The sequence below is a fragment of the Callorhinchus milii genome, unplaced genomic scaffold, assembly GCF_018977255.1.
Source record: "Callorhinchus milii isolate IMCB2004 unplaced genomic scaffold, IMCB_Cmil_1.0 Scaffold1, whole genome shotgun sequence".
Classification (NCBI taxonomy): domain Eukaryota; kingdom Metazoa; phylum Chordata; class Chondrichthyes; order Chimaeriformes; family Callorhinchidae; genus Callorhinchus; species Callorhinchus milii.
Window position 1 is genome coordinate 94,674,743 of NW_024704742.1, and position 17,773 is coordinate 94,692,515.

General features: G+C 38.7%; 1 protein-coding gene across 4 annotated transcripts in view; it reads left to right on the plus strand.

The window, feature by feature from the left end:
• agtpbp1 (ATP/GTP binding carboxypeptidase 1) overlaps nucleotides 1-17,773 on the plus strand; it is a 130,471-nt gene that overhangs the window by 81,067 nt on the left and 31,631 nt on the right. For all 4 annotated transcript variants that reach the window (XM_007908036.2, XM_007908035.2, XM_042333395.1 and 1 more), the window contains 8 exons: nucleotides 145-929; nucleotides 2,169-2,252; nucleotides 2,626-2,712; nucleotides 4,500-4,648; nucleotides 9,640-9,727; nucleotides 11,986-12,130; nucleotides 13,094-13,247; nucleotides 15,043-15,223. In XM_007908036.2, the coding sequence (XP_007906227.1) occupies nucleotides 145-929; nucleotides 2,169-2,252; nucleotides 2,626-2,712; nucleotides 4,500-4,648; nucleotides 9,640-9,727; nucleotides 11,986-12,130; nucleotides 13,094-13,247; nucleotides 15,043-15,223 (1,673 nt within the window). The remainder of the gene's footprint in view (nucleotides 1-144; nucleotides 930-2,168; nucleotides 2,253-2,625; nucleotides 2,713-4,499; nucleotides 4,649-9,639; nucleotides 9,728-11,985; nucleotides 12,131-13,093; nucleotides 13,248-15,042; nucleotides 15,224-17,773) is intronic.

The following is a 17,773-nucleotide window of genomic DNA, read 5'->3' on the forward strand; positions in this document are numbered from 1 at the left end:
CCATGAAAGGGCAGACTTGACATGGCCTGTGAAAGTAGAAGGCATTTTGTCCTTTTCAAGTTCCAAGCCGTTATCTTCTTGTGCAAGGACCTCTTTATAATTCAATAACTTTTTTGTTTTTATTTCCCATTTTACTTGTTGTAGCCTTATGATCTTCCTGAAAAGATGAGCCCGAACGTTTCAGGAACTGACGTGAAGCTGACCGGGCCTATTGTCGTACCTACGGCAGGAGAGGAACTGTCTGCAGATAGTGTGATGAGAGCTCCTGCTGAAGATAAGGACAGGCTGGCTGGACAGCTGTTTGTATCCAATGCTTGCCAAGCACCTGTGCAGGGCAATGAATTGGAAACACCTATAAACCAGCAAAGCAAAGAGAGTATCAATGCTGCTAACTTGCACTGCTCTAAGCAAAATGGAGATACATTGACATCTTCACAATACCAGGACAATGAGATCACAAAAAAATTGAACAGTATGTCCTTGCACTATAATAGTGCATTTGGAAATGCAAAGTATTATAACAATGGTTGTGTGAGTGCAAAGGAGAGTAAACCCAGCTTTTTGACATTGGGGCAAGCCTGCAGCCAAACGTGTCAGCACCTTTCAGGTTGTGGAAAGTCTTTATTCACCTCCTCGTTTGGTGACCCGCAATCTTGGCGGCAGGTTGGTACCCAGCTGGGCCAGTTGTGTTGCACTGGCATAGACACTGAGGATGAGTCCTCTTCAAATTCTTCGGGGGAACATGGATATTTAGAGGTCACAGACTCGGGGAACTTGCAACCACTGAATGATCCTGATCTTTACATTGAAATTGTTAAAAAGACTAAATCTGTTCCTGAATACACTGACGTGGCGTATCCCGATTATTTTGGCCATGTTCCACCACCATTCAAGGAGCCTCTCATAGAAAGACCTTATGGTGTACAAAGGTGAGCATTGCATTAAGCTGGTGATGTGATATTTACTGTTCTTCTTTGCTGTCAGAGTTGGCATCCATAACAATAATCCTTGCATTTGACATAGCGCCTTATCAAGTCATTGAGATTTCTCAAAGCGCTTCACAGTATATACTGTGTATTTTGTGGGTGAGATGCGGCAGGAAGTTGCGCACAGCAATGTCCAAAAATAGCCATGGAGTGAATGAACAATTTTTTTTTATTTATGGGGATTGTTGGCCAGATTACTGGGAGAAACTACCTTCACTTTTTGAGCCAGTTGTTTGTAGCAAGCCTGTCTCAAGTGTATTTCAGTATTGAAATATAAGTACACAATATATTGCAATTGAACTGAATAGTTTTGATTGAACCACCTTCAAAGATTCAACAAGTCCATTTATGGGACATTGTTACAGTTAGAAACCCATTTCTTCTTGTATGAAGGAACAAAAACTTTTGTTGAATTTTTGAATTTCATTCAAGCTACAATCCCCCCCACACTATTTTTCAGACTTTATTTCAATAAGTACATTAATACATAAAATACAAATAAATGTCTCTGCAAGGTTGTTGTCAATCATTAACTAAGTGAAGGACTTGAGCATGGATGTTGATTTCAGTGGAGATGGTCAGAATTTGCAATGAATCTTTTCGTACCCTGTCACTGGTTCCTTTCAGTACAGCATTTTAATGTGAGCAACATTCTTAGTTAAACCTGAAGAAAATATTCACTTAACAATTAAGTATTTGTTAAAAATTTAAATCCATCCATTCGTTCTGTGAATTTGTTCATGGAAGATAAGGTAATATTTGATGGATTCCTTCCTTAGAACTACCTATTAATAATACTTGTATTTGATTTAGTGGCTTATCGTGTTGTTGAGACGTCTCAAAGCCTTCATAGAATATATTGTAAAGTGAATTGACTGTATATTTTCTGGTGAAATGCGGCAGCCAATTGCACACAGCAGTGTCTCACAAATAGTCGTGGATTGAGTGATCACTTTTTTTTATAACTACATTTTATTTTGAATTCTACTTTGTCCTGTTCTGTTACAAGTCCCGCCTGAAAACCTTCCTGATTCTCCCCCCACACTTCCCCCTCCGGTTCGGAGTCAGGCTCCGCCACTGTTAAGCGCTCTGAGATGCTACCTTGCGTGGAGGGCGCTATATAAGTGCAAGTTGTTGTTAATTATCGGTAAGAACTGAATAAATAAATGTTCTCTGCTACAGGACCAAAATATTTCAAGATATCGAGAGACTGATTCATGCAAATGATGTCATAGATAAGATTGTATATGATCTTGATTTAATAAGGTGAGTTTAATGCCAGCCTCCTACTTGTTCCTTGCACACTCTGCTCCACCATTGGAGGTCGCGCTTTAGTCATTTCGCCCTGCAACTGTGGAACACTCCCTCTCAATCCCTCCCCCTTGCCCATTCTCTCCCCTTTTTCAAGTCCTGCTAGAAAACCTTCCTTTTCGGTCCTGCTTATGGTCACCCCCCTCAGTGTCAGGCTCTACCACTGCTAAGTGCTCTGAGATGCGTAACTTGTATGGAGGGCGCTATATAAGTGCATGTTGTTTAATAAAATCTGGCTCATCGTTGCTGATTTTTCCACTTCAAAAGTTAAAGTTTATCTCTGATGTTGAAATTATATACTTGATGTCTTCCCCCCTCTCTCACTCAGCTATCCGTTAACTGAAGATGGAGACACTCTGAGGTTCAATTCACGATTTGAATCTGGAAATCTACGAAAAGCAATTCAAATCCGAAAGTAAGTTTGAAGAGTTTCTTTTTTAAACAAACAAATGATTTTTTATAAGCAGAATAAGATTAAACTGTTTAATGTGCTGCAACAATTGCTGTGCCCTCTACTTCAAACAAATCAACTGCACAGAAATGCGCAGATGGTCATCTCATATATGCCATCAAGGCTAGTACTCATCAGCCTATTGTTCTTGAATGGGGTTGGAAGGGCTCTTTCTGAACAGTGTTTCTTTCAACCCTTCTCAACATGAAATCTTTCTTTCAACCCTTCTCAGCATGCACCCTATACAATAACAACAACTTGGATTTATATAGTGCCCTCCACACCTGACGACATCTCAGAGCACTTCACAGTAACGTATCCTGGGGCTGAGCCAGGGGGAGAGGGAGGAAGGTGACCAAAAGTGCGGTCGAAAAGAAAGGTCTTCAGCAGGGACCTGAAAATAGGAAGAGAGGGGGCGATTCAAAGGGTGTGAGGAAGGGAGTTCCAGAGCCTCGGGACATAGTGCCTGAAGGCACGGCCGCCGAGGGTGGAGTGGAAGACTCGGGGGACAAGGAGGAGGCCAGACCCGGAGGAACGAAGGCAATGGGTACTGTTTTGGGGAGAGAGGAGGTCAGAGAGGTAGGGGGGTGCAGAGGAGTGGAGGGATTTGAAGACAAGGGTGAGGATCTTGAAGTCAATCCTCTCTGGGATAGGGAGCCAGTGCAGTCTGGCAAGGACTGGAGTAATCGGGGAGCGGAGTTTGGTGCGGGTGAGAATGCGGGCGGCAGAGTTTTGAATAATCTGGATTTTATGGATGGCAGTGGATGGGAGGCCGGGAGGAGGACGTTAGAATAGTCCAGCCGAGAGGTGACAAAGGCATGGAACAGGGTTTTAGTGGCTTTCGGAGAGAGGTATTGGCGGAGACAGGTGATGCGTCGGAGGTGGAAGAAAGCAATACTGGTGAGGGATACTGATACTGCATACTGCTAATATGTGCAACTTTGAAATGTTAAAGTGGCATTTGGAACTTGAATTCCACCCATTCGAAGGCTGCTGCTCAAATCTTACAGATGTAGGTCCATCCAACACTTTCACAATAGGCCAACAGTGATAGCAAAATTTCTGAACTGTGCTACAATTGTCTCAATGCAAACCTTTTCCTGAGATGAACTTACCTCTGTAAATTGGTTACAGGCTCCTGCAGATTTGGTCTGGTAGCTGTGCAATCTTTCTTTGCACACTCACATGCAAATGTTCTCCAATTTTCATTTATTTTCACAATTTATTTGATCAATACCACATTATTGAACTGAGGTTGGGTAAGTCACCTGCTCCCAAACATCTGTAATGAGCCAACCACCAAAAACTCTTAGTGTTTCGCAACCTCTTTTCTTCAAACTCTCGTCGAGACAGCAACTTGTATGGAGAATCATACGTATTGCCCCACGCAAAGGTCAAAAAACAATGGATCACAACAGGATTCAATAAATAGCGATTCATTTGTAAATAGAGAATTCTACTGATAACTGTCAGTATGCTGTTGTAAGAGGAATGGTGTAACAGTTGGGTTACCAAAAGGATCACCTAGTAGGGCTTTTGAGTCACTAATGTGAAATTGTGTTGAAAACCATTGCTTTTCCCACCCTGATGTTTCATCCATGTTATTGTTGTTTTTGATTGTCTGAAGACTATTGGATCACATAATGGTTTAAATTCTAGGCCTTAATTATTTATATGTTGCGAGGATGCTTTTGTTTTTCGACCCTAGGACCTCATTGTTTTTATTGCCTTTTGCCTCTTGTGTATGGTAGGTTTGAGTATGACCTCATCCTCAACTCTGACATCAACAGTAACCACCATCATCAGTGGTTTTACTTTGAAGTGAGTGGAATGCGAAGTGGTACTCCTTACCGATTCAACATCATCAACTGTGAGAAGTCCAACAGTCAATTTAACTATGGTAACATATTTTGTGTGTTTTGACTGCCCACCTTGTTTACTTGTTATCTCCAGTTGTCAAGTAGAAATGCATTAGAAATAGCACGCGCTCTCCTCGTTCCTGCTGCTTCTGCAGTCGGAGCCTGCATGGATATGGATGGCAAATAATGAGCAAATTGTCCCACTCTCCTCGTTGAAGAAATTCAACCTGAGGTTAGATTATCAACTTTTTTCCCGGAATCAGTGCATGCAAATTTTGGACAATTCAGTCTGAATTTTTCAGCTTGTTTTCTACAGAAAACCAGCTTGATAAGTGAGAGTAGGTTCCAAATTTGTCTGAAATTTGAAAGCTTGAAATGCTAAGGAAAAAAAAGTTTTGATTGCCTGCCTTGCCCTACCCTGCACTTTGTATTGATGGGCAGTAAAGCCTGAGTCTTATCAATCATTGCCTCCATGCAACTGTTATTTTTAGAAATGGTGGCAGTGAAAGTGAAGACAGTGGCAGCCCTACCACCAACAGGACTAGTAGGACCAACAACACCTCTGTACCAAGATTCAGTAATTTTATTTGCACCTACCAGTGATGGGGGGAAAAAAGTAAGGAGGGAAGCAAGAGGGCTTTGGCTACTGAGGCCACCTGGTTATTTCTCACATTCCCTGACTCAGATTCCACATCATCAATACATATATCACTGTTAAGTCATTTGTGAGCATGTCTTGACATGTGGAAACCCATCACCATGCTTAAGAGTATCCAAACCAAGCTGAGATTTCCATGCATCCCACCTACACATGGAAATCCCAGAGATAGATTGTTGGAATGGAATGTGCACTCTCTCCCTGGAGGGATGTATCCTGCTTACTTAATTCCAGAAAGAATCAGGTGCAGGTTGGTAAGAGTCAAGGCTTGGGGACCCCAGAGTGTGCATTGAGGTACTGCTGGAGACCAACCAACTAAAACAGCAAAGCTTACCATTGATATGTCTGGCAAGCCTCCTCGCTGCTTGTCTATCAAGGACCACCATACCCGTTAGTGCTTTGGCTTGCAGGGTTAACAGTGGGATAATTCTCTGCCTCCAGTGACTGGTCTGCCCTTCCAAGTCCTGCTGTTCAGCCAGGCTGGCTGTGCTGTGGGCTTCTGTTTGTCACTTTAAGCATAAATCAACAATGTGAAATGCCAATCTTTTTTGGTATTTTTGTTAGGGTATCAGGCACCAGACATGACCTCAGATGCCATTTTTCCACCATTGACACCAGCAAAGGTGAATGTGCAGCCAAATGGATAAATAAATTTAAAAAATAAAAATGGAGCTAGGCAAACCTGGAAGTTGTCGTTTATAAGCATTAGGATAATAATTTTAGGGATGTGTAAGGGTGTTCAATAGTAGGTAGATTTGTGTTTGCTCCTTTAGGCACCCAGTTCACCAATTTGGCTGAGAAGTAATTAGTGCGTAATAATGTTTTGTTGAAATTCAGTGGAGGTGAACAAAATGATGAATTGCATGAGAAAGTGAAATTGAACTGCATGATGTGATGAGTATTTTTGTTCCCTAGAGTAGACTGAATTACAGGTTGTTCCTTTCTTGTAAATGAGCTACAATCTGATGTATTGTCTAACACTGTTGGTTGTGGGGGTGGGTTGTGGGGGGGGGCGGAGGAATACTGTTTCTTGTTTGGTTGATTTAAGGTATTTATCTCATCAGTGATACTGTCAATCATTCAACTAATGTTTTGGGTAAAGCATTTAATAAGTCAATAATGCTGTATCAGTAGGATGACTGGGCAGTGAGTCATTTTCAAATATCATAGCGTTTATGTAAAGGGAATTCCCGCAGGCTTCAAGACAAACGTTTTTACATCTATTGATGATGCATCTCTGCATGTGTGGAACACCAAGTGCTGTGGAGTATGCAGCCTCAAGGTGCTACATGAGTCTAAATGTTAACAAGCATAGAAGAGTGTGTGCGGTCTTGTAATGTGTGGGCATTTTTCTGATCCCAGATAGTATTGTGGGAGGCGGACAGAGTAGTACACTGAAACTCAAGCAAGGTAATTTAGTGCAGCTAAAAACAGCACTGGTAGCACTTGCATTAATATAGTGCTCTTCACCCGGTCAGTTCTAATGACCAGCAAGTTGGAATCTGCATTATATACGCAGGGTTATTGGAATTTTTTTTGATTTTCATTGGCTGCTGATTATTATTTTTCACTTTTTATAAGTTTTTTTTCAATGAATTTTCATACTTGGTGGGTAAAAAACAGGCAAATCAACAATCATAATATTCAGTCAAACACCTGGGGCTCTTCTGCTGCCTCAGTAAAAGTGAGCGTTTTAAACTCCCATTGTGAATCATTCAAACTACAACAACATTTGTATAGTGCCTTTCATGTCAGGAGGACGACCGATCTGGTGGTTGGGATCAGGATGAGTGGAGGGCGGGGGGGGGGGGGGGGGGTAGGATAGTGACCGAACACACGGTCGAAGAGCAGGGGTCTTGAGACGGGTTTTGAAGGAAGCAAGGAAGGTGGTGAGGCGGAGGGACTGTGGATGGAGTTCCAGAGGGTGGGGGCAGAGAGGCTGAAGGCCCACCTGCCAATGGTGGGGCGGGCAAGGCGGGGGACATGAAGCAACCTGGAGCCCGCTGAGCGGAAGGAGCGGACAGGTTGGTAGAGGGTCAGGAGTTCACAGAAGTATGGAGGAGCGAAGCAGTGGAGGACTTTGAAGGTGAGGACTAGGATCTTGAACTGTATCTCTGAGTGATGGGGGAGTTTAGGCTCTTTCTCCCTCGTGTCCAAAAGCCCTGACTGTCCAACGCCTTGGGACATCTTTCTGACATGAAGGGGGCTATAGAAGTGTAATTTGTTGTTGTTGTTGCACAACTGTGACCCAACTAACTTTGTAAAGCTCCAAAACGTGTTAATTCATTTTTTTTGCGTAATTCTCCGTCTTCTGGTATTGCTAAAGAAATCTATTTTTCTTGATAAAAAGTTACTTGTGTCAGACTGTAGAATATTTCAGAAAAACAACTAATATCAATGTTTGCTGATTTTTTTTCCAAATCCAGAGAAGCCTAAACATATCCAGGGAAGATTTTAAATGTACTGTGTAAAGCCGTGTCTGTGTCTCAAAGCAATAAACCAGTCACGTTACTTGATGACTAGGTAGCAGAATTCTAAACACTTATAGCTGTTAGGTCTAAATCAAATTATAGCAGAGACTAAATTCGGTATTGTTTTATAAATAAAAACTCTTTGTTTTGAATGCTTTTATAAGAAGCAAAAAGGTCTGTCATTATTACTAATTATTTTTGAATTTTATATCAAGAGTGCATTTTTTAATTAATAGCAAAAGATGAGAAATTTATCTTTCAAGAATTGTATTCCATCAAGAAGACCTATTTTTGACAAGTTAAGCTATCCACCATGTGTTTTCTTATGATGGGTGGGCAGGCACCTCAGCTTGCCTGTACATCCCATTACAGGGTTGGAATGTAAAATACTGCACTCATGACGTCTACACACAGCAGACAAACTGTCCAGCCAAGATATAGTCACAATAGTTGATTTAGAAGAAACTCTGCATGAGGCAATATTGCTTGAGAAGTTGTTGGCTTCACGTTTGAGTGAAATTTATTTTACAACTCATAGCACCTACTCACTTTCCATGACTTGAAACAGCTTTTTTTAAAATCTATTTTACTGTTGTAGTATGTTGTAGGTAATAAGCAGACAATCCATTTGGGTGTCAGTCTGGCTCAGCTGTGTCAGAAAGGTTGTGGGTTTGATCTCCACATCAAGACCTTCTGTTTATAGTCTAGGTGACACTCCATTGCAGTGCATTGCTTCAGGTAGGATAAGATGTTAAGTTGAGGTCCCATCTGCCTGTTCATTATTCAAAAAGAGAAGGTAGTTTCTGACCAGTGTCCTGACCAACAATTTTCCAGATAAAATTGACTTCTTAGATGTTTGTGAGACAAATCGGTTGCTTTGTTCACCCACAAATACAGTCAAGTCATTACACTTTACAGAACCTTTGAGATGCTTTGAGATATTCTCGACACGATAACATGACTTAATAATGTCCTATACCAAATGTAAGGATTATTATTATAATTACACTGATGAACAAATATATAAATCTTTCTATTTCTAATTAGTGTTTATGCATGTTGGCTATTTTGGAACAAAACAACAAATTATTTAAAAAATTGCTGTTACGAATTCACTTTAAGACTTGTTTGTATTTGTTTTACAATAAACGTAGAATCAACTAGGACATTGGGAGAAACTTTCTTTTTGAAATATGCCATGGGATCTTTAAAATCCACCTGAACAGGCAGACAGCACCTCGGTTTAACGTCTCATCCAAAGCATGGCACCTTCAAAAATCCATTTGAGTGTCATCTTAGACTATATGAGACCCAAGTCATGACATGGGGCTTGAACCCAGAATCTCTGACTAAGAGGCAAGAGTGCTACCAAATCAGCCAGGTTGTCGCTTTTTATTGTTGCTCTCACATCACAAGCCATGTCTAAATATAACTAGCAATGTAATTAAATTTATATTTGATATAGGAATAATTTGATATAGTGCCTTATCATGTCTTCGAAACGTCTCAAAGTGCTTCACACAATATACTGAATTGACTTGACTGTATATTTTCGTGAATTGAATTGACTGCATATTTTGTTGGCGAAATTCAGCAGCCAATTGCACACAGCAGTGTCCCACAAACAACTGTGGATTGAATATCGAATTTATTTTATTTTTTTCATTTTTCACTTTTTTTTAAGTACTTCTCACATCAGGATGATGTCTCAAAGTGCTTCACAGGATTTTCTGTAAAGTATGGTGCCTGTATTTTGTAGACAAACGTGGTAGAGAAACTAGAGATTAAACCTCATAGCTATAAAGTCTTGGTAATTTGCTGGCACTGAAACTTGCCCGTTATGTTTGGTATTTTACTCAACTGGATTCTAGTGTTGTTAGTAATTATTATTTTTGTTTTAAAGGTATGCATCCATTAATGTACTCTGTTCAGGCAGCCTTGAATGGCAGCCCACAGTGGATTCGCACAGGAACAGATATCTGTTACTACAAGTAAGTATGTGTACTTCGGGTGACCAAAGGCACGGTCGAAGAGGAGGGTTTTGAAGGAGGCAAGGGAGGGTGCAAGGGGAAGGGTCTGTGAAATGGAGTTCCCCCCTTGCCATTTCAAATTAATTGGCAACTCATTGTAGCATATTGCTTTTGCAAATTAACAACCATATGGTCTTACATAACATTCACTTCATTTCTGTTTAATCTCTGTAATGTGCTTTCAGACTTACCGAAAAGCACTGTATAATTGTAAGATATTATTGAACGGCACAAGAGGTGAGAGGACTGAGCCATTTCAGCGGTGTGTGGAATGGTACTTTTCTTTGTGATCCTTCCTGGATTATTTTATACTTTTTATAATTATATAAATAGTTCTGTAAATCTGAGACTGCTGTCTCTCCAACGAAGAATTATGTTCAACACTGACTTTAAGATGGATGTCAGGGATAGATTTCATACAAAGGCTACTTTATGTCTCCGAATTATCAAATCTTTTGCTCCTTGTTCTGACCATAACTGTATGAAGACTCAGATCGTGGAGTTCAGAGCACTGTACTCTCTTGACTTTCATTTCTGAATTTCTCCAAGCACCCGAACCAATTATCTAAATAAATTATCATTCACCTGTTTTTGGGACCTTTTCACAAAATAACTGCTATTTACATGGATTTTTTTTAGAAAAATTGTACTTTGTGGTCTGTTGCAACCCAATTCTAAGAAACGAGGAAACTATTTAATGTACACAATGCCAAAGGAAATCTTGGACTAAACTTGTAACAGTTGGGGAGCTTGAATGAGTTTCACAGTTGGAGAGTAATGAACAATAGTGTTATAGAATGCACGTAAAGAGCGATGGGTAGATAGAAGAATATTGGATGAAGATAATATACCAATAGGAAAACAATTATATGGTGATTTTTGTTGTTAATTTCACAAATGTAAATATAACTGGAGCAATTAAAGGTAGGCTGTGAAAATTCAGATTAAATTCCTTGCGCAAACTGGACTCGGAAGCTGTAATGCACAAGACTTTGAAATTGAAGCTATTGTTACTTAACACTAGGGGGCAAATTGTGATATTGTAAATTATTAAAATAGGTATTGCATGTTGTGAACAATAATTTGTTACCAAAGCTTAAACATAAAAATGTAGAATATTGATTTAAAATACAGGGCTCATCTCTATAAATCACCTTTAGACTTTTTAAAAAAATAAATTGTATTGTGGGAAAAGTGCCTTTTGATATTTGATGAACAGCAGCTATACAGGGAACGGGGGGAAGTTAAAAGCTAGTTAATTTATTGAGATATTTCTGCACGTGGTATTGATTCACCTCAAAGCTCCAAGCCTAGGGAAAGCGGCTGCAGGGAGGGAGAAAAAGCTCTGGCCTACACTGGTCTGGTGTTGACCACTATGGAGGCAGATGCATTTCTGTGGACAGCAGGACAGTGATGATGTTCTCACACATTCCATGCTGAGCTGTGCAGCTCACCAAGAAACTTGCAGGAAGTTTCTGGTACCTGCTATCTACATAGTGAGGGCCCACTTGATCACAGCCTTCGAGAAAACCAATCTTAACATTTTCCGTATGTTTGTCCTAAAATTATCCATCACATATCTGAACTTTAAAAGTACTATGCAAATACGTATTATTATTATTATTGTTTTGAATCTTAGCCTTTATTCTACTGCCTTGGCATGTCAAACTATCATTCTGAGGTTACTTTGTTTATCTCCTTTGAGATGAGGGCTCTTTAGTCTTTTTTGTCTCTCTTCAAGCAAAGCCACTATTCAGGTTAAAATGAAGCATGTAGACGTTCCTAAACGTAAAAGGTTTTCTGCATCCCTAAGGTGAGATCCAGGACTAAGCTTTTGGTGATTTGTGGTTAAAAATAATCTCCAAATTTAGCTGGCGATTAAGTGTATTTAGCAACTAGCTGTGGAAAAACATTGATGTGAAATATATTGCATATAAATTATTAAGCAGTTCATGGCATTATCTCACATGTGTGGCATTAAATAATGCGAGTTGTTTTTGTCTGAAATGTAACCATGTACAGATCTGATTTAGTCCAAACAGCATTTGGAATACTGCTCTACTAGGAATTAAGTATTGTCTTCCTTTTGGTGGCCTGGTTAATCGGGGAAAAAATCCCCTTCTATGCACATCTCAAATTGCGCGAGTGAAGTGCTCACCCCAAGTTTGGTACTGTGAATTGTGGGTGAATTCTAACAAAATTTTACTTTTCTTCCATAGGAATCATTTTTCTAGAAGTTCAATGGCAGCTGGGGGTCAGAAAGGGAAGTCTTATTACACTCTGACATATACAGTGAATTTTTCTCACAAGGATGATGTGTGTTATTTTGCTTACCACTACCCATATACCTACTCTACCTTACAGGTAATGTGTGTACAATGTGGTTTAAATCTAATTTACCTTTCAATCATTAATCAGAAGTAGAACAATGGGCAAAATAATCACATCCTTCAGAATGCGGTTACCTGTTTTATACACCATTAGTGTTTTCCCAAATTAAAACTTTAAACCTCTCCATCATGCTGGAATTTCAAGCCTGCATGTACAGAAATGCAAAACCAATTTGGCGGGAGAGGGAAAAATGTTTTCTATTCAAACTATCCACTTGGCGAAAAGGAAAATATGGTTATAAAATGGAACTGTGTTGTTTGCACTCTCGGATAATTAATGTTCTCTGCTGACTGGTCTGGAGCCTTTGGACTGTTGCCCTTGCACGTCCTCAAAGTTGATTTCCTACACCCTCTTGGAATGTGTAGTATCTTTGGATTTCTTCTCTTTCATTGATCTCTCCTTGGATCCAGCAGATTCTGTGGGGATTCTTGATTGTCCTGAGGCCTGTAGCCAATTCCCATCTCTCAATAGCTCTCTTTCTAATTCAAGTTGTGTGTTTGTATTGCTTGTTTTTTAGTATATTGATGACTCTCGTACTGTTTCACTATGTAATTAATACCTCTTAGCTACTGACAGTATAGGATTCTAGTTTCTGAGCCTCTCTCCCCAAATTTGGTCAGTGTTTTTGATATTTGTATATTGATTTGGAAAATGATTTTTTTTAAAAAAAGCTATCTCTAATGAGAGATTCCCCAGTTTTACTGATATCTGGCCACACCCAACAACAGGGACTTCTTTGTGCCAGAGAACGTGTTTGAATGACGGTGCTGTCATTACATACCTGGATAAGCACAGTCTCTAATAAAGGTGGAAAATGCAGAGTAAAAACTTATTGTAAAGAGATTATTCTAGGTTTCTTACACTATAGGTCATCATTCCTGAGTTTCCCCACACCGTAATGACAAAATATTTAAACATTTGTTTTTGTTTACACAGATGCACATTCAAAAGCTGCAAGCGTTACATGATCCTCAGCAGATCTATTTACAAGAAGATTCACTGTGTGAAACGTTAGGAGGTAATCCTTGCCCAGTACTGACCATCACTTCCATGCCAGAGTCTAAGCACTGGGAACACATTTGTCAGTTCAGTGAGTAATCAAGATGTTTTATTCATTATAATTGTAAATGTATTTTGGACATAACCCATCATATAATTGTATTATTTAATTCTGTAATCGAGCAATACATAGGTGGGTTTGTGCACTGATTAAGACCTTGTATATGTTGGCTGCTTATAGAAACCTGAAACATTCTCAGATTATTTTCAAACCATGCCGAGTTGAGAATTCTGAATGTAAACAGTTTCAAAAGTTTTCAATTTGATCCCTTGTTTAGATTTCCACCCTCTATTTTTCTTCCTTGCCCCTTTGCCCAGTCAGAGGATGATTTGTTGTTCTTAATCTGTGTCTGTCCGTCCAGTAGTAGAAGTGCAACCTGTGTTTGCCTCCCCTCAGGGCCTAGAAATACTGTGGAACTCGCTCTGTCACAGTGTACAGGTTCTGTACTACGAGGATATACGTCCCTCTCACCACCCCACCCACCCGATTTCCTATCCTCTCTCTTCAACCCCCTCCCCCACAGCAGTGGGTGAATCGTTCAGTCATTGTGTCCCCTCTCTCTGGAACTCCAATCCTCTAATGCCTCCACTTCATCTCTATCTCTACATCTTTAAAACCCTGCCTTAAGACCCATCTTATTATTATTATTATCTCTTTGACCTCTCTATAAATTACTCAGCATAGAATATTGTTAGGGTAGGCAGGTTTCAAAAATTATTTATGCAAAAGAAACCCTCATTTCTGGATCTTTTGCAGAAGTAACCTGCAGATTTGTATTTTTTTTCTAGCAACAAATAGATACGTTGAGAAAAATGAAAAGTGATTTGTGTTTGCTCAAGTGGTATTTGAATTGCTTTGTTTTTTTGCGTGGGGGATGGGGGGGCTAAAAGTTTGGAAAAATATACTAATTAGGATTATTATGCGAGTTTTGCAAATGTATGTGTAATAGACTCCATGTGTAAATGTGTGCACTGAGGAAATTAAAGATGCCCTTGAATAATCAACAAAAAGGATTTATGAATTATTGTAATAACTAATGCTTTTCATTGATTATTTACATAGTTGAGAGGACCTGCAATTTTCTTTGTACAGTTGCACATGATTTACTTATGATGTTTGATGCACATGCATTTACACGTTAGACATCATTTTGCTGTTTAAGATGAGCCAGGAGAACAATTTTGATAGGTCTATTAGCAATTTTAGGGAAAAATGTTCCTTATAATGAAGCTGCTCCTGAAATTAGATAATTACATAGGAATGCATAGAATCACAGACCATCTGACATTTTAGACGTAACAAATTTAGAAAATAAGTTAAATAACTTAGGTACTCCATCTCGTAAACCTTTCTGTTTGCTTTTATCCTATTTATGCTTTAATAATTTAATTATGCCCACAAAGCATGCAGTCAATTCACTTTACAGTGTCGCTTTGAGACATCTCGAAGATGTGATAAGGCGCTATATCAAATGCAAGGATTATTATTATTTAATGCTCTAATATGAAATTAAACCTCAAAAAATCTGCCTTAATACCTTTAAGAAAAACAGCTCATTTATGAATAAACTGATATTGTACAATAATAATCCTTGTATTTACCATGTAAAAGATTGCATTTTAGAAATGCAAGAAATGTTTAAATTGTGTTGTAAGGGCAGAAACTTCTAATAACTTTGATATGTCCTCCTGTCGTGAAGGATACTATATCAAATGTAATGATTATTATTAATTAGAATTTAGTGCATTTCTCTGTAAATCACAGTGAAAGAATGCAGGTATGTGTACTCAAGTACTTAATTCCTTTTTAAAACAATCTTCTGCAGGAAACCGGCCTTACATTTTCCTTTCGTCTCGTGTGCACCCTGGAGAGAGCAACTCCAGTTGGGTGATGAAGGGCACCCTAGAGTTTTTAATGAGCAACAGCTTGGCAGCTCAAAGCTTACGGGACTCTTACATTTTCAAAATTATCCCCATGCTAAACCCAGATGGTGTTATTAATGGAAGGTGAGTCTCTTTATACCACATTATGTTACTTTGCAATAGTTTTATAAATACAAAAGTTTTACAAGGTATAATAGAACTCTGTTATAAAGCGTATTGTTATAATAAGGGTTTTCTTATAGCTTAATTGGGATTTGGGCTCCAACCTTTATTTTACCAAAATTCCAAAATACACATGCTAGCTCCATCATATTGGAAGCCAAAATGGTCAACTTCCGGGTGTGGAGTCCTATAGCGTATTGGTTAGAGTACTAACACGCGAGAGGACCTCGGTTCGATTCCAGTGTGGGGTGAAACCTTAGGCAACCTTCCTTACTCCTCTGTTAACTAGCAGTAACTAGGAACCTGGTTGTTAGTCAATTGGCGGATTGCTTTCTGGGGGTAATAATCCGTTCTCTCCCCCCCCCCCCCCCAAAACAAATACATAAATAATAATAAATTGGTCACTCAATACAAGACTGTTTGTGGGACACTACTGTGCACAATCGGCTGCCAAGTTTCGCCCACAAAAGTATACAGTCAATTCACTTTACAGAATATTCTGTTGAGACGTCTCAACAATGTGATAAGGCACTATATCAGATGCAAGGGTTATTATTTGGTCATTTTGCTTTCATACCATCCTCTTATCATAGTTCAATGTATATGTGTCTCCATGTATCTACCACATTGGGTTTGACTGCTAAAAATGGGAGATTATTTACTACTTCAAGATTTAAACCTAAAATCTAACCAATGAATAAATCAAATGAAATCAACCATTTCATAATGATATTTTGCAGCTAATACGTAGTTGGAGTAGCAGCAGATTAAATAACTTAGTCACACTTTGAGTGTTTCAATTATACAGTTCAATAACACAATACTTTCAGCAGACCACTTTTTCCTGAGCCCTTTTCCCCCGTCTACAAATACACTTACATTTGCAACTCACACAAGTAAATTTTAAGATCTTGATAAAAGCCCTGGCACTAGAGATTTTTCAAATGGAAGTTTGTGCTGTCACTGAACTTGGCTCTCATTTGATATACCTACCATTCTTTATAGTGCTATCACTGATTGGATTACAAAAGATTGTTTGATTTTTAGATTGCCAGATGTCTGCATTGAAAGATCAAAGAATCTCTTGGGATTCGACCAGTTGAAGCGAAATATTCAGATCATGATATTAAACAGTCTTTCACAATGCAATCTGGTATTTGTGATGTTAACAATGATAGTGTGTTTAAATTGCAGTTCTTTATTAAGGCAGGGTAGTAGTATTTCTTAATCCACTTATACTATAGAGTTGCTATTTTTAATGTAATCTTTGTATTGAATGAGCACCATCTTTACAGACCAGTATATTGACTTTTAAGGGACCCAATTCAAAGTTTAAAAAGAAAGCAGTGGCAGTCCACTTGGAATAAATCAGTCTCGAGGTTTTGGCTTCACACCATTTACAGCATAACAGCAGCACTGTAAAGCAAACTTTATGAACCTTTTACAAAAATCCTAATCCTACAAAAATTTATAGTTATAATAACTTAACCTCCACCCCAGACATGGAACTATGTTATTTTTAGGTAGGGTACCCAAATCCACGCATAATATTGTTGCTTTACGTTTAATGTTGATAAGGAAATGAATCTCACCAGCTCATCAGTGACATTAGAATATTAACTGGACTTCGAGTGCCTGGGCTTTGCATAAAAGTTGCCTCCAGAAATTAAGATGTCTAACCAGCAGCGTAACTCTAGCTCATGTTGCTCTATTACCAACGCTTGGTTGATATGAAATCTGTAGTTCAATTGAGCAATCTGATGATTCGTTTCTTTAAACTAGCAAATTTCAATGTGTAAATTTAGCTTTCAGGATCATATTTGTCTCCTTGTTAACTGAGACTGCCTATTGCATAGTTAAACTGCCACATATTTTGATCACTCTTGCCTAGAATCCTTGAGAAACCACTGGTTTGGGGTTTTCTGAAGAAGTCCATTTTAAAGATAAAGAAATGCTGTGTACTTGTATAATAAACTTCACAATTTTCATTAAATCTAAATAATTTAATTTGTTTTTAAAAAGGTAAAGTAAAAAGGTAGTTTTTTTGACAACATATCACAATGTATTTTAAATGTATTTTCTAAATAGTTTACCTTTTTGTGATTTATAATAAGTTTCTGTGAGTGAAGATATAATATGTGAAATCGTACCAATGCATATCCTGGAATGCAAAGGCCCTCGACTAAAAGTGAAGTCAAATAAGTTATTCTAACTCCTGAAGAAATATCATTGGCAAGCCCATTTTTAGAATATTATGCGTGGATTTGGGTACTCTATCTAAAGATAACATAATTCCATGTCTGGGGTGGAGGTTAAGTTATTATAACTATAAATTCAAGAAATTGAGCTAGGTTTCATGAGCAGAAGAAGATTAATAGGATCATGATTGAAATGAAACTTTGACAGTACTTTCATAATTAGAAAAAACGACTGAAAACAGGTGGCCATAGACAAGATTGTTAGGATTTACTTTCTTTGGAAAGAACAATGGAAACGATTCTGATTAAAAAC